The sequence below is a fragment of the Myotis yumanensis genome, unplaced genomic scaffold (assembly GCF_028538775.1).
Source record: "Myotis yumanensis isolate MYYU_CA2020_CCGP unplaced genomic scaffold, mMyoYum1.0.hap1 SCAF_5, whole genome shotgun sequence".
NCBI classification, from domain to species: domain Eukaryota; kingdom Metazoa; phylum Chordata; class Mammalia; order Chiroptera; family Vespertilionidae; genus Myotis; species Myotis yumanensis.
Window position 1 is genome coordinate 105,565,797 of NW_027223756.1, and position 18,709 is coordinate 105,584,505.

Consider the following 18,709-nt stretch of genomic DNA (forward strand, 5'->3'; position numbering starts at 1 on the left):
GGACCGTGAAGCTCCGCGTGACGGCAAGAGCGCTGAGCTCACGGGAGGAACCGGTGCAAAGGCCACAGGCCGTGTGCTGTGCCAGTCGGCTGGGGGTGCAGCCGCTGAGGTGACACACGTCCAGGTCCCAGGATGCTCGGAATTCTGCCACCTTCACTGTCTGCCAGACGTGGAATTCACTGTCCTTTACCGTTATTTTCCTTCCATGGAGATGTACCTCCAGGCTTATAAAGCAAAGGGAACATAAATGCTTCATGTTACAGAAATGTGCTTTATGGGCAACTTGGCTGAAGAACGGGAATTCCTGAACAGAAAGGCACTGCAGGGGGGCTCCCTTTACCACGGCCCCCCTCCATCGATGCAGGTGGCCCAGAGAGGAACAGGGCCAGAACAATGCCCCTCACGGGCTCACTGGGTCTCAGTTCTTCAGGCGACTGTGACGGCTTGAATACTGTCCCCCAAAAGCTGCCGACGTCCTGGCACTGGGACCTATGAGCGAACGTGACCTCATCTGGGAGCAGGGTCTTCGCAGGTGGTCATTTACGATGAGGTCACCGGGATGGGCTCTGACCCGGTGTGACCGAGGTCTGCAGGAAGGGGACACATGCAGGGGAGAGCGCCCTCTGACACTGGAGCCGGGGGAGGGGGAGAAAGCCCGGCACAGAGCCTGCCGGGGCCATGGGAAGCCTGGCCCAGCAGCCACCTTCGTCCTGGGCTCCGAGTGTCCAGAACTGTGAACAGAACGTTCCTGTTGGGTAAGCCACTCAGTTTGTGGGGCTTGGTACAGCAGCCCAAGCACCCAGCTGTCATGGTACCCCCTCCTGGGCAACCCACCCCTCACCCTCCAGATTCCGGGGGCCTGCAAGAACCAGGAGAGAAACCACGGGCGGCCGTCCTATTCCCTGGATCCAGCTCCCTCCAAAGTCAGCCGGAGGGAAAGACGTGCCTGCACAGTGACCTTCTTAAGATGTGCTTACAGAACAGCACTGACTCCCTGGAAGAGGAAGAAAAAAGCGGCAAAAACAAAGACCCATCTCCATACTGTTTTCTGAATAGCATTAATAATAAATACCTTTAGTCTTTTAAAATCACAGTTTGACAAATGAGTAAAAGAATTTAACATTATCACACATTATCCTTTCTCATCTATCACTGAACTTCACGGAGGCACAAAATAATTAATTTTAGGCATTTTAATTGTCCTGATGGAATCAGAGAAAATGCTGGTGACATCAAGCTATTATTCTGATCCTTGATAAAAGCATATGTCAAACTGAAAGTGATATAGAAATTTCAGTTTATGGACTATTAAGAAAACACCTATTACATGTTGAACAATTTAATACACATATTTGACAAATGAATTAAACATAAACTATGTCTTATACCAAAAGCAACACTGGGAAAATATGCTAAATGGTCATTTCCTATATTAATTATGAAATATACAAAAAATTCACATTGCCTAAGAACAACTGAATCGGGGAGCTGTTAGCTGGATTTTTCAAGTTCAGTCGGGGAGGCTAGGTTGGTTTTGATGTTGTTTTTCCCTACAGCCCACCGGACAGTACCAAGGTATAATTTTTGTCTATGATTAAATTTCCCCATAACTGAAACCTGTTTAAGCACGGCGAAATAGATTTATTATAATCACGCCACATCAAAACGAAATAAAATTACTTTTAGCACACGGAGCAGTCCCCTGAGCCGAGACCCCACTGGACTGCATCTGCCTCCACCAGTTTCCGTCGATAATTCATTCTAACTGCCATGTATTATTCATGCAGGTGCCGTCAGTACTGAGAGAAGTCGGAAGTGCTCTAGCGCAGAATGAGAATGTACTCTGCATAGCAATTCTACCCCCTTACACTGGCTTATTAGAAGCTTATAAATCTTATCACTTATTCTTCGGTTTAAAACATTATACAGTATTATGCAAAAGAAGGAGATGCTCCACATTGTTCAGTTAGGTTATACTCACAATAGCTGCCTGCGCCACCCTAGCAGAAAATGTCACAAACCGCGTATCTGAACTGCTCACACATGAGCAAATGGCATGAGTGTCACCATTCTACTGTCCGTCACTGGGTGATGACATCACACGCTCCTGTCTCCCAGAGGAGCTGTCACAGGAAAGGTAACGAAAATGCTCAGGGTCCTGCTGACACTCGGCCAGCCTGTGGGCGTCCGCAACCAGAGGGCCGGCGGTTTCCCAGTCAGCCCTGTAGATTCTGCTCCCACTGTGAACGCGGCAAACACTTAGTGACTCTATCCTTGCCTTGTTACAAGAATCAGCGGTTTCCACTTTGTGATCCTAATGAAAAGTATTGAGGCTGAGTGTCCGTGCGTGGCTTGTAGGAGGAGAAACTCGCATCACCTAGTGCTTTGCACACTAATTCTTATGGGTACTGTGCTAATTGGAGGAGGAGGAGGGGGAGGAAGACACCACTCCAGAAAAGATGCTGAAGAGGCTACACACTTCCTGGCTTTCAGGAGTACATTTCTAGGACACGTGACCTGTACAGTACATCCTGTGCTCACCCCCCAAATCAGATCACCTTCCATCACCATATATTTGGCCCCCTTTACCCTTTACTACCTCCCCCATCCCCCTTCCCTCTTGTAACCCCCATAACTGTTGTCTGTGTCTATGAGTTTCCATTTTATAACCCTCGTATGAGTGAAATCATCTGGTTCTTATCTTTCTCTGACTTATTTCACTTAGCAGGATATTTTTACGGTCCATCCATGTTGCTGTAAATGGCAGTATTTCACCTTTTTTTTTTTTTTATAGCTGAGTAGTGTTGCACTGTATATATGTACCACATCTTCTTACCCAATCATCCATCGCAGGGCACTTTGGTTGTTTCCATGTCCTGGCCACCGTGAATAATGTTGCGATGAACATAGGAGGGAATATATATTTGCAAATAAACATTTTTGAGTTTTCCAGGTAGATATCCAGAAGAGGGATTGCTGGATCATATGCTAATTCCATTCTTAATTTTATGAGGAACCAGCATACTGTTTTCCACGGTGGTTGTACCAGCTGACATTCCCACCAGCAGTGAATGAGGTTCCTTTTCCTCCACACCCTCTCCAACACTTGTTATTGCTTGTCTAGTTGGTAATGGCCGCTCTAACAGGTGTGAGGTGGTATCACTGTAGCTTTGATTTGCATTTTCCTAATAGCTAGTGAGGTTGAGTATCTTCTCATATACTGTTGGCCATCTGTCTGTCTTCTAGAGGGAGCTATCTGTTCAGGTCCTCTACCCATGTTTTAATGGGCTTGCGTGTTGAGTTGTATGAGTTCCTTACGATGAGAGCCCTATCAGGTGCTGAGCCTGTCTCACCCTCAGGCATCGGCCGCCTCCGGCCGGCCAGCATCCACGTGCGCTGTCACGGAGAGGACCCCCTGCCGCAGGGAAGCGAGCTGCCCGCCTGCCATGGCGGAGAGGAGAGCGATTCCCTTCCTTGTGGGGGCCTCACTGCTGGTGGCTCCCCCTGTAGACGTGGGCACACACCTGGCTCCCACTACGAACCGCACCCTGTGAACCAGGCTGCCGTCACCTCACGCCAGTCAAGTGGACACCACAGTGCTGCTGTCTACCCCACACACAACCAACATGCCTGACCCTCACCCAGCAGGCCACAGAATGGGGGACCCTATCGGCCCCCTGACCTCCACTGTGCGTGTATTCAGGGGGCTCCGATGCCTCCGGGGTTTCCCTGAATGTAAGGGGGCGGGGGGGGGGGTCTTCAGCATCTAAAGCACCTTGACTGGGCGGGTCCAGGGATCACGCAGGTAGGGCCGCTGAAGGCGAGGGCCCAGGCCTGTGCGTCATCACAGGCCCCGGTGCCTCCCAGGCCAGGCTCACGGTGAGAGCTGCTCCCGGGGCTGCTGCGGGTCTCCGTTCCCCGGGGACCCTTGAGTACTAACAGGCAAGCTTCCCTCGACCAGGGCCCAGGCATCACCTTTCTCCGTCTCAGACATTCCTGCCCCTGGAGCGCCCGGCCCTGCCCAGCTCACCTGGGATCCCTGCTGCCCCTCCAGCTAGGCCTCAGCCAGCTCTCCGCCCCGCCCCCGGGGCCGCTTCCTCTTCCCCTGACGCCACTCGAGCCGTGGCTCTGCCTCCAGCTCACTTCTTAGAGGTGGGATCTCATTACCACAAATTTCTCTCCTTTTGTCCTAGTTGTTTTTTGTAAAAAAGGAAAGGAAGACAATCCTGGATATTTGTAAATAACAAGAGGCTAGAAATCTTATAACCTGGACCGAACACAGTTCCCTTCCTCCTTCCTTTCATTCCAGTTAATCCTGAGGCTCCAAAAGGAGGCCTTCAGGCCACACGGGCTCTGCTGCATGATTATGTAACTGAAGGGGGAGAGCAAAGGGGCCGGGGGCAGAGGTGCTCCGGGTCATGCTGCCACGAGGACCACACGAGGAAACCGACATGCAGCTCTGCCCGCGCCCGCCCAGCTGTTCCCACGGGCCAGGCTGCCTTCCCCCGCTGGTGCTCAGCGCTACAAAGGCCTCCGAGTGAACCTACCACCAGCTGCTCCTCTCCAGACAGGGCACCAAAGCCCGGGGGTTAAGAGACGGACCCAGCACTGCGCAGCTCCCGCAGAGCCCGCAGACACCAAGCTTTCTAACGCACAGTCTCATGCTCTTCCGGCCACCGGCCACCGGCCACCGGCGCGCTTAGCTCACACTCCTAAGCGAGTGCAGGACCGAGAAAGCCACAGGCTCTGGATCCGCCCCTCGTTTTCAAGGTATGAGTTATGCCCGATCGGTAATCGAAGAGGAAATGACAGCATGAGTTACAAGACAGAGTCTGTGAAAGCAATGAAATGAGCACACAGCCAGCCGGTGGCTTTCCTGGGTTGGGGGCATCTACCTCCCACGTGGGTGGTTTTTTTTGTCTCCCTGTGTTCGTCCCTTTACCCCACGGCTCGGGGTTCTTTCTGGTGGGATTCACCGTGGACGTAAGGTGTCGCAGGCTGTGCTGCTATCACCACCTCGAGCAGGCAGCCCACGGGCCAGCGGCTCCCTCAGGTGGGACCTAAAGCAGAGAGAGCAACAGAGCCCTGCAGTGCCCAGCTCTGAGTTCCCGCCTTTCCTCCTTCCTCCACTGCACATACACCGCGGACCGTAACAGCAGCGGGAAAATGAAAAGCAGGCGCTGTGCGCTGTTTGTTACACAGGAGCTTCCACTACGAACAGCCTCTCGGGAGCCGATGGGACAGCGCGAGGGCTCGGCTCGAAGCGGCCTCAGATGCTTCACAGCCACATCGGCATTCTGTCCACGGAGCACGCACAGCGATGACTTCATCCTGTGGGTGAAGGGTAACGGTGTCCCCTGCCTCTGTCTCCTTTCGGTCAGAGCTGATGCAATAGGAGGCGAGATAAACGACCACTGGCGGAGAGGACGGCCCGTGAGCGCTCACCTCCAGGTCACCTCCACCGAGCACCCGGCCCCGTCGGTCAGCACCCCGCCCGAGAACCGCCCACAGCTCATGTGGAGAGCGGCCTTTCTTCCTTCCTTTTTTTTTTTTGAAGGAAAATTTAAAGTTTGAAGGACATACGTTTTTTCTTCCCAGCTACAGGAGGAGAGGAGGAGGAGGGGGGAGGAGGAGGGGGAGGAGGGGGAGGAGGGGGAGGAGGGGGAGGAGGGGGAGGAGGGGGAGGAGGGGGAGGAGGACACTCTCAGAGCAAACAAAATCCCAAGCTCAAAACGAAGCAGTCTGCTAAGGCAGGTGATTCACCTTCACTAGATCTATCCAGGTGACGCCTTCATGACCACAAAACTAGACCGTCTCACCGCCTTTCCTCACCAGCGCCCCGACCCCACCAGCGCACACAGCGAGCAGAGCGCCCCTGACGCTGCCCTGGACGCTGCAAGCTGCTTCCTCCCTGAGCCCGCGCTGTCTCTCTCCCCCTTTCCTTCACTCACTGATGATCCTGACCACACTCTGCCCCAGACGTGGGCATCGTTTTCACAAGTTATATTTTGGCCCAGAAATGTTGTCATACTTTTCCAAATAGAGGTCAATGTGTGAAGTAAGGCCAAAGCTCTACATGTTTTCAAATAGGGCTCTGGGGAGGGGGAAAGGTTATAGATTGTCCTATTAGATTTAATATTTCCCTTTCTGAAACAAGTAGTTAAAAACTTGCCACTTTTGCGTAAATATTGTAACACCTTTAAGGCAAACTGATCTAGATAAAGCGCGCGCGCGCGCGCGCACACACACACACACACACACACACACACACACACACACACGCTGGCACGGTGGCAAGACAGAAACAAGACCACATCCAGGCACCGGAGCGAGCGCAGCCCTGGCTGAGAAGCCAGCGCCCTGACGCCCGCACAGCGCACCTTGCAAAGTTAACACCAAGGCACCGGCACGTGGCTGGGAGCTCGGAGTGGCCACCGTCCCTATGGGCCACGCCGGCCGCCACCCCACGCCCTCTCCCTCTTCTCCCGGCGCCCCCCTCTCCCAGCGCCCCGGTCCCCGCGCCCCGGCCGCTCACCGTGTCCGCAGTCGCAGTGGCCCCAGTCCCCGCGGCCACGCGCGTTCCGGTAGAAGCACCAGGGCCGGCCCGCGCCGTCGGGGCTCCGGCAGAAGTTGTGGCGCTGCCCTCGCAGGGGAGCCCAGTCCGCCGGGGGCAACCGCTCCAGGAGGGGCGGCACGTCCGCCCAGCGCAGGCACGGGGCGCCGAAGTCCGTCACGTTGGCCCAGGGCCCCCCCGCAGGGCAGCCCCCAGGGGGCGTCGGGGGCGCGTGCGGCGCGTGGAGGGCCGGCGGGCGCTGAGCGCGGGGCGCTGGCCGGGGGTGCGGGGCGTGCGCCCGCGGGGTGGGAAGGCGGTAAGGGAGCGGGGGGCCCGCCGGGGGCCGGTGGCGATGGCGGTAGTGGAGGGGGTAAACGGGGACCGGGTCAGAGCCGACCACGGCGGGCAGCGCCCCTAACATCAGCGCCACCACGAAGCGGGCGGGCGTCATGGTGCCGGAGCGGCGGAGCTGGGCCCCTGCCCCTGCCCGGGCTCCGCGGGTCCTGAAGGAGGGAGGGGGGGCGGGGCTCCGCGTCCCCGCGGCCCCCCACCCGCGCCCGCCGCCCCTCCCCGCGCCTCGGCGCCTGCCGCTCGGGCGCTGAGGCTGGAGCTCCGCGGGCGCCGCGGCGGAGAGGACCGGCCGGCGGACGGGAGCCCAGGTAGCCGCGGCGCGAGCCGCAACGCCGCCCCCCGGCCGCGGGCGCCGGCTCCGAGGGGCCGCCCGGCCGCCCAGACCCGCCCGGACCCCGCCCGCCGGGACCTGGCCGCGCCGGAGCGGAGCGCGCAGCACAGCTCGCGCCTGGCGGCCCGGCCCGGCCCTGCTGCCCTGTCCTGACCCTGCGCGTGCCCCGCCTGATCGGTCTCTGCAAGAAGCGCGTTTGGGTCCAGTCCCTCCCCGGCAAGTCCCGGGCTGCAGCTGTGGAGCCGAGGAGGGAGGAGGAGGCCGCTCCCCTGAGCCGCGCTGCCCGGCGGGCGCTTCCTGCAGCGGACACCGTGCCGAGCTGCCCACGCTCGCCGGCCCCGTAAACACTCGCTGAGAGTCAACTCCCCACGACCGGCCCGGGGAGGGGGGGGGGGGGGTGCGTCCACTTCCCGCCGCCCCTTCCCCGGCCGGGCAGCACCGCGGTGTGGTTATACTGGGCGCAGCGAGGGCTCTGAGCACAGCTTCCCTCTCTAACCTGAGACTTCCCCGGCCCGCACCCGACCCAGCAGCCCGCCATCCACACCTGCCCTTCCCGGGGCAAGGCCAGAGCAGGGGCTGGTGGCTGCCGGGGCTCGCCCTTCCTTCCCCGGAGCCGCCTCCGCGAACAGCTGGCTCCGAGTTTGACCACCGCTGGCGCTGGCTGCCCGGGGCTCCCCTGGTGGCCGTCCTGGCCCGGCCCTGGGAAGGCATGTCTTCCCGCCAGGCCCGCGCAGTGAGCCGGCGGGACACCGAGCTCAGCTGTTTATCCTTAAAACCTGGGTTTCCGGTGGGAAACGCATGAACGCCCTGCACCTAGTTCAAGCCACCCCGCTCAGCGTACCCTCTGCACATAACCTCGTGAGGTGGTTTCCGCCCTGTTAATGGCATCGAGGATTTTCCTTCGTTTCCCTCCGAATAAACATATTGATTCCAGGCGCTGTCACGGAGATGCTCGAACCCACTCTGGTGTCACACTAACATGTCCCCGCTCCAGGCGAGCTGGCCTACTCTGGGGGCAGAGTGCAGGGGAAGCACGGGATGGGGGAGGATTTGTTCCAGGAGGAGGTGGACAGCGTTATGCCACAGACCCTGGATGTGACAGGTGACAGTTCCAATGGGAGTCACACCTCCTCCCCTGCCTCTCCTCCTCTGCCCCTCACTGCAGGCCCAGGGTCCTGGCTGGCAGAGCCCCTGCCCTCCCCTCACCCCCCCCCCCCCCAGTGGCTCCCACCCCCTGCTCTCTCCCCTCCTGGGGCAGCAGGCAGGCCCAGCCCCACAACTCTGCTGCTGAAGAGGGGACTGGAGCAGTGAGCACAGAGGCTGCTGGAACCGGAGCCGGGCTGGAGGTCCTGGGGCCACTGCACTGAACGGGCCGCAGGCAGCCGCGTGCAAGGCGGAGCTGCCCACAGAGCAGGGCACCTGGATCTCATCCCTTACGCCCTGGAACCCCTTTCTCAGAAAACAGAGCGGCGGTGGTGGAATGGGGCGCGAGCTCAGGGCCCTCAGTGTGGGCTCTGTCCTCTCCTGGGGCACAGCATGGCCGGTGCACAGACCTGGGGTGTGCACATCGCCCCTCCGCCACCAGCATCCCTCCGGCTCCTCGGTCATCGGCCTTGCTGCTGCCGACCTGGAGTGTAGGGTGTCCCATCCCACGCGCCTCTGCCAGGCCCATGTGTGTTGGAGGGGCGTGGGGTGCAGGGAGAAATCCTCTCCTGCTCCCGCTCCCCGCCTCCACTCGGCTCTGCCCAGCACACTCCCCTCAGGTTCCCACACCCTCTAAGTCAAAGAGTAGGGGAAGCGACTCCATCTTGTTAGAACTGTGAGAAGCCCACTGCCCCAGCCCCTCCTAGCAACCAGGGAGGCCTCCACCACCACCCGGAGTGACCCGGGGTGGGGGAGAATGGGGCAGGGGAGGCCCCGCGATCCCTGTGTCCCCTCTGCCAGCGGATTCCATCAGGCACCCCTGTGGCTCCAGGGCCCTGAGACCCAGGGCAGCAGGCAGGTGGGCGTCTGGGCGGAAGTGGGCACCATGTACCAGCCTAGCTGTCTCTCCCAAGGCGACGGTGCGCTGTAAGAAACGTTGGCTTGGTGGTGGTTTGGGGATCAGCTTACTTCACATACATATGGGCTGAACAGCTCTTGTGTAGTACAGCTTGGAAATATAACTAATAGCATATTGTTTTTAAAGAATTCCAAAAACCAACATATAAAATAACTTCTGGGAAAGGTCCATTTACAGTTTGGGTGCTGCCTGCATCTGAGAGAAAGCTAAGAGCTTTTAAACACGTGGCATAACAGCAGGTTTGCTGCACAATCCCAGGCAGTCACACCAAGGGCTGGCTTCGGGACTGTGGGGGGCGACAGGTTACAAGACATGACCAGGACATGAGAGGAAGGAGCACAATAAAGGACACAGAATACTTAGTTGGAAGTTCAATAAGGAAAAGGTCCAGCAAGTAGCAGCGAATTGCTGGACAAATGGCACAGTGACTCCGAGGCAGAGGCCGCCTGTGAGCAGCAGGTCACGTTCATGCCCCTGCCTTACACTGGCCACAGTCTTCTTTGGCCATGAAGTCGTCTGAGGCCGTGTGACAGCAACACCGCCCTGCATGGGACCATCCATATGTACAAAAGCCTGTGACCGGTAGCTATGATGCACACTGACCACCAGGGGGCAGACGCTCAAGACAGGAGCTGCCCCCTGGTGGTCAGTGCACTCCCACAGCGGGAGCGCCACTCAGCTGACCAATTGGCGTTAGAAGCCGCGCTCATAGCTGGTGAGCGCAGCTGTGGCAGCGCGAGCCTCTCCCACCTCCGCAGCTCTCCGCACCTCTGAGTGGTGTTGGCAGGCGCAGGGGGGCCGGGGTAAGCAGCAGCAGCATGGTGCCCGGCCCGGGCTCGGCTCCTCCCTGGCCACCTGCAGCGTCACGCACTACTACATCCCGCGGGGGATGTCCGACTGCCAGTTTAGGCCCGATCCCACCAGGCCTGAGGGGACTGGGCTGAAACTGGCAGTCTGACATCCCCCGAGGGGTCCCGGATTGTGAGAGGATGTAAGCCAGGCTGAGGGATCCCACCGGTGCATGAATCCATGCACCCGGCCTCTAGTCTACATCCTATATAATAAAAGAGAAACATGCAAATTAACCATCCCTCTACTATGCTCAAGCCACGCCCACAAGCCAATCAGGAGCGAGTATGCAAAATAACACAACTAAGATGGCAGCAGCCATGGAGCTGGAGTGAGCAGGAGGCTTGGGTTGCCCCTGGCAATAAAGGAAGCCAAGCTTCCCGCCTGCCTGCCGGCCCTTGGCTCTGCTCAAGGCTACAAAGTTTCAATTATAGGAGATAAATAAATCCCAGATACCTGCTTCCAGCCGCCGTGGCCTCTGCTCAAAGAGGGTCTGGGAGCCTGGGTTGCAACCCAGGCTCCCAGCAGACCTGGGCTCTGCTCAAAGTTTTAATTATAGAAGATAAATAAATCCCAGAAAAAAGGAAAGAAAGAAAAAAAGGACAGCATCAGCCCCTCACCCAGGCTGGCCAGGCACCCCAGCGGGACCCCCACCCTGATCCGGGGCACCCTTCAGGGCAAACCAGCCAGCCCTCACCCGTACACCAGGCCTCTATCCTATCTAATAAAAGGGTAATATGCAAATTGACCCCAACAGCAGAATGACTGGTAATGACTGGTCACTATGACACACATTGACCACCAGGGGGCAGACGCTCAATGCAGGAGCTGCCCCCTGGTGGTCAGTGTGCTCCCACAGGGGGAGCTCTGCTCAGCCACAAGCCAGGCTGACGGCTGCCAGCACAGTGGTGGTGGCGGGAGCCTCTCTTATCTCCTCAGCAGTGCTAAGGATGTCCGACTGCAGCTTAGACCTGCTCCCTGCTGGCAAGTGGACATCCCCCGAGGGCTCCCGGGCTGCCAGAGGGATGTCCGACTGCCAGCTTAGGCCCCATCCCCCAGGGAGTGGGGGACATCCCCTGAGGGGTTGCAGACTGCGAGAGGGCACAGGTCGGGCTGAGGGACCCCCCCCCCCCCCACCAAGTGCACAAATTTTTGTGCACCGGGCCTCTAGTATAGTAATAAAAGCATAATGTGCAGATTAGACCGGTCAGCCGAACGTCCTGCCGGACAAAGCTGCCATGGCTGTGAGGGCCGAGGGCAGGCAGCCGCAGCGGCCAGCAGCAGCAGCAGCAGCAGCGGCAGGGTGATGGGGGCTGCGCCTTCCCCTGATCAGCCCAGTCGCCTCTGCAGAGGGAGGCTCCCCTGGGGAGTGGGCCTAAGCCTAAGCCATCAGAAGGACATCTCCTGAGGGCTCCCAGACTGTGAGAGGGGGAAGGCTGGGCTGAGGGACCCCCAACCCCCAGTGCATGAATTTTCATGCATTGGGACTCTAGTATATATAAAAGCCTAAGCAACCCGTCGCCCGGCAGCTATGATGCATACTGACCACCAGGGGGCAGACACTCAATGCAGGAGCTGCTCCCTGGTGATCAGTGCCCTCCCACAGTGGGAGTGCTGCTCAGCTGACCAACGGGTGCCAGGCTCATGGCTCCCAGTCCCAGCATCGGGACTGACTGGGTGTGAGCCCGCGGCCACTTCTCTGACACCACGCAATGACGAGCAGTGGCTGCACAGTCATGAGCACGCCGGTATCGCCCTAAGACGGGTGTGGAGACCACAGTGGAGAGGCAGCAAGCCTACCAAGCGGCGGCGGCAGGCGCAACGAAGCCAGGATGAGCGGACCGGTGCAGCGCCCGGCCCAGGCTCAGGCTCCTCCTGGGCGACCTGCTGCTTCATGCACTACTTCCTGCTGTGCAGGATTGACACGGACAGCGGGCTGGAGCCCAGCGGGCTGGAGCCCAACGAGCTGGTGTGTAAGGCTGGGCTGCAGTGGCGTGGAGGTCACTGATCCCCACAGGCCAGGCCGAGGACCCCACTGGTGCCCGAATCTGTGCGCTGGGCCTCTAGTATCCTATAACCACGGACAGGGCTGCTGACCTTGCATATGGTGTCCAAGAGCCACAGACAGCTTCTGCTGACTCCTCGTACCCACATGCTCCCGAGAGCCACTTGATCTCTACTTTTCTCATTGTTTAAAATTGAATTTGATAAAACTCTTTTTTAAAAATATAGCCCTGACCGGTTTGGCTCAGTGGATAGAGCGTCGGCCTGTGGACTGAGGGGTCCCAGGTTCGATTCCGGCCAAGGGCATGTACCTCGGTTGCAGGCACGTCCCCAGTAGGGGGTGTGCAGGAGGCAGCTGATCGATGTTTCTCTCTCATCGATGTTTCTAACTCTCTATCCCTCTCCCTTCCTCTCTGTAAAAAATCAATAAAATATATTAAAATAATAATAATAATAAAAATATGTTTTTTTATAATTTCAGGGAGGAAGGGAGAGGGAGAGAGATAGAAACATCAATGATGAGAGAGAATCATGGATCAGCTGCCTCCTGCATGCCCCCCACTAGGGATAGAGTTCACAACCCGGGCATGTGCCCTTGGCATGTGCCAGGATCCTTCAGTTGGCAGGCCGACGCTCTATCCACTGAGCCAACCCAGCCAGGGCAATAAAACTCTTTTAGTGTTGATAATGTCTTTAAAAATTCCTCTAACCTTGGTATAATCCCTATATGGGAATTAATTCTACAGATTCATCTCCAGGGTCACGCAAATTACACATGCTAATGGATGAGGAAGATCGATATAGACGTAGGTTTAGATGTAGACATCACACACAGAAAGCTACTTCCGCCTTGGCACGCACTGGCGCCCAGCCTGGCTCAGCGCTCCTCCCTGTGGGTCTGGCAGCCCCCCTCCTTCCAGGGCCAAGGCCGCAGTCACCCGGCCCGAGAGGCCTCTGAGAGCGGCATTGACGTCACGCATGCACACTGTGGACGCGGTACCAGTACATGCCAACCAGGTGCGGTACAAGAGCCTCTGCGCCCGCCTGGATGCTCAGCCCCTCACACGCAGTCGCCATGTGAAAGCGCCTGGAGGAAGCAGGGAATGTCCTGATTCTGCCCCCCCCCTCCCCCTATCCTGTCTCCTACTGCACCTCCTAATTTCCTCTGAGACCCAGGACAGTGGGGAGGCAGCCCGGCTCCCATCACGTGGACGCTTGACCTCTCGCTCCCTCTCAAGGACTCTGTCCATGAACGTTAATGGACACTAACGAGTATTTGGATTAAAACACTTTTCCTAGGAACGTGCAGAGTGTGAGGAGTGGTTTTCAAACCCCGGGGTTGCCAGTGGGTGTGGCCACAGGTGAAAGACTAACCATTGAAGAGAGGTGGGGGGATCTCAGTCTCACTGCTGAGGGCTCAGAGCCCCGACTTCCTGTCCGCTGAGGAATCCTTCCAGAACTTCCTGACACGGGACTGCTGCTATTTCCTGAAAACTGTTGGTGGGGCAGTTCCTCCTTGGGAGCCAGCACACCCCTCTCTATAAACCCCAAGTTGTTGGGCAGTCTTCCCTTCCGCCCGCCAGAGGGGCCTCCAGGCAGAACCCACCGCATCCAGCTGTGACTCTGGTTCTACCCTGGGTTGATTTGGTATCGAGTTTGAATCCAGCAGACCTGGGTTCAAATCCCTATTAAATTATTGATTAGCTCTAAACCTAAAACTGCTCTTTAAAAAGCCTTAATTTAGCCCTGGCTGGTGTTGCTCAGTGGATAGAGCGCCGGCCTGTGGACTGAAGCATCCCAGGTTCGATTCTGGTCAAGGGCATGTACCTTGGTTGTGGGCACATCCCCAGTTGGGGGTGTGTAGGAGGCAGCTGATTGATGTTTCTCTCTCATCGATGTTTCTAACTCTCTATCCCTCTCCCTTCCTCTCTGTAAAAAAAAAAAAAAAAAAATCAATAAAATATATTTATTAAAAAAAGCCTTAATTTAAAAAAAAATGGCAGCCAATAAACAGTCATTGAAAAATGAGATCTTCAAATAAAATGCAAACAAGCTTTTTTAAATGTTTTCTAATATAGTGTCTACAAGAGAATTCACAAGCTAGCAGCCAGCAAGATAGTCATGCCACCCAGGCATATTTTATTTGGTGCAGAATCATTTTAAAAATTGAAGTTCAGCCCTAACTGGTTTGGCTCGGTGGGTAAAGCGTTGGCCTTCGGACTGAAAGGTCTTGAGTTCGATTCCAGTCAAGGACATGTACCTTGGTGGCAGGCACATCCCCAGTAAAAGGTGTGTAGGAGGTGGCTGATCGATGTTTCTCTCTCATCGATGTTTCTAACTCTCTATCTCTCTCCCTTCCTCTCTGTAAAAAATCAATAAAATATATTTTAAAAAATTGAAGTTCATTATTTAAAAACAGTAGCTCATTAATAAAGTTTCCATGTAACACGGGTCAGCTGTGAGCAATGGGGTCTTCATTTTCTCACAATTGCATCTCCTACTCTACATCACAAGCAGGCTCAGTCTTGTTCTTTGGTTGCAAGAAAGCAATAGATTCTATCGATGAATTCAGGTATAAAACCCAATGTGTTAACCATCTGGAGTTAACATTTCAGCAGGGACAAAGAATGCGTGGAATGGCCAAGGGGATTGTGGGATTCCAGGCATCCCTGTGCTGGCCTCACGGGAGCAGGAATTTGGACAAGGAGATGCCTCCTGAAGCTGTACCACTTGCGAGGCTGTCTGTGACCCGGCTGAAGAGAGACGTAAAAGAAGACAAAAACACCGGCCACTCTGCTGCGATTACAAGCCTTTTCAGTTACATTGTATTCAACATCTGTAGCATGAACAACTCCCAGCATTTTGCAAACAATAGAGTTTCTCGTCCAAGGAATTATGCTACACATATTACTGTTTTTTTTCCTAGATACACTAACCCAAACAAAAGCCCCAAAGCGTCACAAGGCTTCTCTGTATGTCTAACACTGCTACCACTGGAAACCGCATTTTCGGTTAGAGCTGAAATCAGAAAGCATTTTTCTCCTGCCACTTTCATAAAACGGTGACACTGTGAAGGACACATGGCCTCGCTGCGGGATTCAAGATAGATTCAGTCCGAAACAGAGACTCATGGGCAGCGTGTACAGCTGAGCTGTAACAAAACATCCCAGGGCATTGAAAATATGAGGTTGCTCTAGACCAGGGGTCCTCAAACTTTTTAAACAGGGGCCAGTTCACTGTCCCTCAGACCGTTGGAGGGCCGGACTATAGTTTAAAAACAAAAACTATGAACAAATTCCTATGCACACTGCACATATCTTATTTTGAAGTAAAAAAACAAAACGGGAACAAATACAATATTTGTGTTTGCATGTGGCCCGTGGGCCGTAGTTTGAGGGCCCCTGCTCTAGAGACTCTGTTTTTAGGAGGCTAGAAACCTCCGCCCCTATGAAAAAGGCTCCCTCCACATGCCACTGAAGCCCTCTGCCACCGAGGGCAGCCAGTCAACGAGCAAACAATACTCCCACACAGGGTCAGTTTGTTGGAGCTCAAGCTGAGTTTAGGCAGCTTTGCGGAGCCTAAAATAAAGCGTATTAACTAGCGAGCTTTTGTTCCAGGAAAGGACGCCTGTGGGTGCAAGGCACATGTCTTTCGGAATGCTTGTCTCTAGAAATATTACAGGTAAATTATTTCAAAGACTCAACAAGGACTCCGAATGGCATTAGCCTTTGGAAATTAGCTCAGCAGGGCCTATAATGACTAAAGAGAAGGGATAAATCCGCTAAGAAACAGGGCTCTTGAAGAGTTTGAAGTGTTTAAACACTGAAAAGCAACACAAAGACCTGAACGATAACATCAGTTTTAAGAAGGTAATTGTTTGATGCCATGGTTTCATTTCTGACTGTGATACATAATAGCCTTTGAAAGCTACACCCTTATTCCTTCAGGTCTGTCTGCCTGTTGAACCGCAGCTCAGGTCCAAAGCTCACTTTAGCAGCATCGACTTTTAGGCTGACAGAAAGAAAGGCGGCTGAAGGGTCAAAGTCAGGGGCCTGACATCTTCGATTAAATAACAGGAGTCGACGTTAATTGAACACCTACGTTCAAGTCCCCGCACTTTCACATTTTCAACCGTCCATGTAACACATATTTATTAATCCTTCCCAAGTCCTGTAATATAGGCGTTACTATCCCATTGAAAGAAAAGGAAACTGAGGTTTGGAAAGTTACGTCAGCGTGCCTAAATCCGCACAGGTGGTGCCTATGTGACAGGTGAAATCCTGGCCCGCTGCACTATACAACAAAAAACAAGCTTTCTTTTCAACCGAATTATCCTCATTATCTTCAGCACTAAATGTCAGTACAGACCAGTGATTCCCCAAGTGGGAGCTACCGCCCCCGGTGGGCGCTGCAGCGATCCAGGGGGGCGGTGATGGCCACAGGTGCATTTGGGGGCGATGAGTAACTGCTATGAAAATGTAAAAAAAATTAATTTCCAGGGGTTGAGTAATATTTTTTCTGGAAAGGGGGTGGTAGGCCAAATAAGTTTGGGAACCATTGGTACAGTCAACCAGGGGACCGTTTTGCAAAGACAAAGACTAAGACAAAGACCGTAGTAGCCTCCCTTGATTACCCGACAAAGCCCCACGGACCTGCAGACCAGAGTCGGGCTCTGGGAGCGCAGCCACACAGCACACAACTCGGAAAAGTCGACTTAGGGGCTGGTCCTTGGGTCCAGCGCCCGAGCTGATGGGCAGGTGTCACTCGGGCACCCGCTGGGACAGACCTGCTGCTGACACCTGGGGACCAAATGGCGATCGACACAGCTAACGAGAGGCCCCCGCGAGCTGCCCGCCTCCCGGGCTAAGATCTCACCACACGGCCGAGGTCCAATCGCGCAATCTGGCCGTCACCACGCAGGCCCGGGGCAGGACGGCCGGGTTCAAACCATCTCAGCAGCTTAGTCCTGATGGGACGGAACCCCCTAAGCCTCCTAGACTGCTGGGAGGTGAGGGGATGACTGTCTGCTGAGAGAGGAAGGGGAGGCGGAAGGGTGGGCGAGTTGAGTTCGGGACTCGGCTTGATGCAGCCACAGCGTCCACACCAGGCAGACTCCGGCCCGGCATAGGCGCCAGGTAAGCCTTAGGCTCTGCTCCCAGGTCGGTGCTGAAGAGCGAGCGTAACCCCCTCCCGCCAAGCGACACGCCAGTCCGGCCCCCGGGTGTCACAGAAAGACGGCCGGCACTGCGTGCTTCTTCGTTGTTCAGAAGGGAGGAGCAGAGGCTGCTCGTCTCTGAATTCCTGAAGTGCTCACCTAGACGTCACGTGAACCCCTAAATGCTAAGAGGCCAAAGGCATGAGGAGAAACCCTCTCCTCGCCCTCAGGGGACAGTGTGCCAGGGCGCCAGGGCGGTGCGTGGCTGCACGCATTCTTCCCTGTGTTCCCGGCCTCCTGGGCCCATCACTGGACTGTCGCCTGGGTCCTGTGGGCTCCTGGCGGCTGGCGTTCCTGCTGGGAGGAGGGCGGTTACAGTCAGTGGCCCCGACGAGCTGAGCTCCGCGTCCCTCTCCGCATCAGTGAAGTGCTCTCTGCACCGCCTGTGGCATCGAGTTAGGGACACGCACTGCCTGGGGCAGCACACAGCCTGGCAGCCGCGGAGGCCGATCCCACTCAGCCTTCCCAGCTCAGCCCTCGGCCAGCTCCTCTCGGCTGCCTGCAGGGGCAGAGCCACTAGGCTCGCGAGCGAGGAGCGGGGGAGGGTGAAGACGCTGCGCGGGCTGCGGCCGGGACTCCACCGATAGGTGGGCCTGTCCCACTGTCCCCTCCGCAGCCGCTCAGTGTCCGTTCAGCATCACCAGAGGCTGACGGTCCTGCTCCCAACGCCCGCGTCGCGAAGCAGGTTCGCAAGCCGGGCACGTGGCCCTGCCAGGAAGAGAGGTTACGAACCGAGAACAGGGCCGCCTTAGAAACACCTCGCCTAAGGCGTCTGTGGGGCCCTGGGTCCAGTGAGTGACGTGAGGTTAATTAACACCCCAGCTCCTTCGTGGACGTGAACTCGGCCTTCTCCATGGGCAGGCAGAGGGATTTAGAGCGAATCAGTGCTCACGACTGGAAACACGGATGAAAGGTTGCCGCTAAGGACTCCATGAGGCACGGGCGCTCCTGGTCCCCAGGCAGCAGTGGGAGCGTCTTTCACTTTATTACAGACACAAAGCACTGAGCCGCTGAGCTGTGTCTGTTGTGTTGCTTTTTAATGACGAGACCAGTGGCATCGCCTCCATTGTCCTCTGGACTCAAAGGCCAACTGTGACAAGTGCAGCCTGGGGTCTGGGCGGACCACTCCCCCCCCCCCCCCCCATGCGGCAGTGCGGGGTGCCCTTTCCCTGGTAAAGTGAGGCCCGCGGTCACGGGGTGTCCCCGGGGTTTGGCTCTGGTCCCCGTGGCTTTCGCCCCGAGCTGCCTTCTTCTCTCCACACCCACAGAGACCGACATGGACGAAGGGGCCCTGGCTCCTCCTGGGTTTCCTCCCGGTCACAGCGTCCCCTCCACATTCTCCTC

General features: G+C 56.3%; 1 protein-coding gene across 2 annotated transcripts in view; it reads right to left on the reverse strand.

Moving 5' to 3' along the window:
- The window catches only part of PRSS12 (serine protease 12), a 68,311-nt gene extending 61,307 nt beyond the window's left edge, over positions 1 to 7,004 (reverse strand). For both annotated transcript variants that reach the window (XM_070416891.1, XM_070416890.1), the window contains exon 1: positions 6,536 to 7,004. In XM_070416891.1, coding sequence (XP_070272992.1) covers positions 6,536 to 7,004 — 469 coding nt within the window. The remainder of the gene's footprint in view (positions 1 to 6,535) is intronic.
- Positions 7,005 to 18,709: the final 11,705 nt, after the last annotated feature.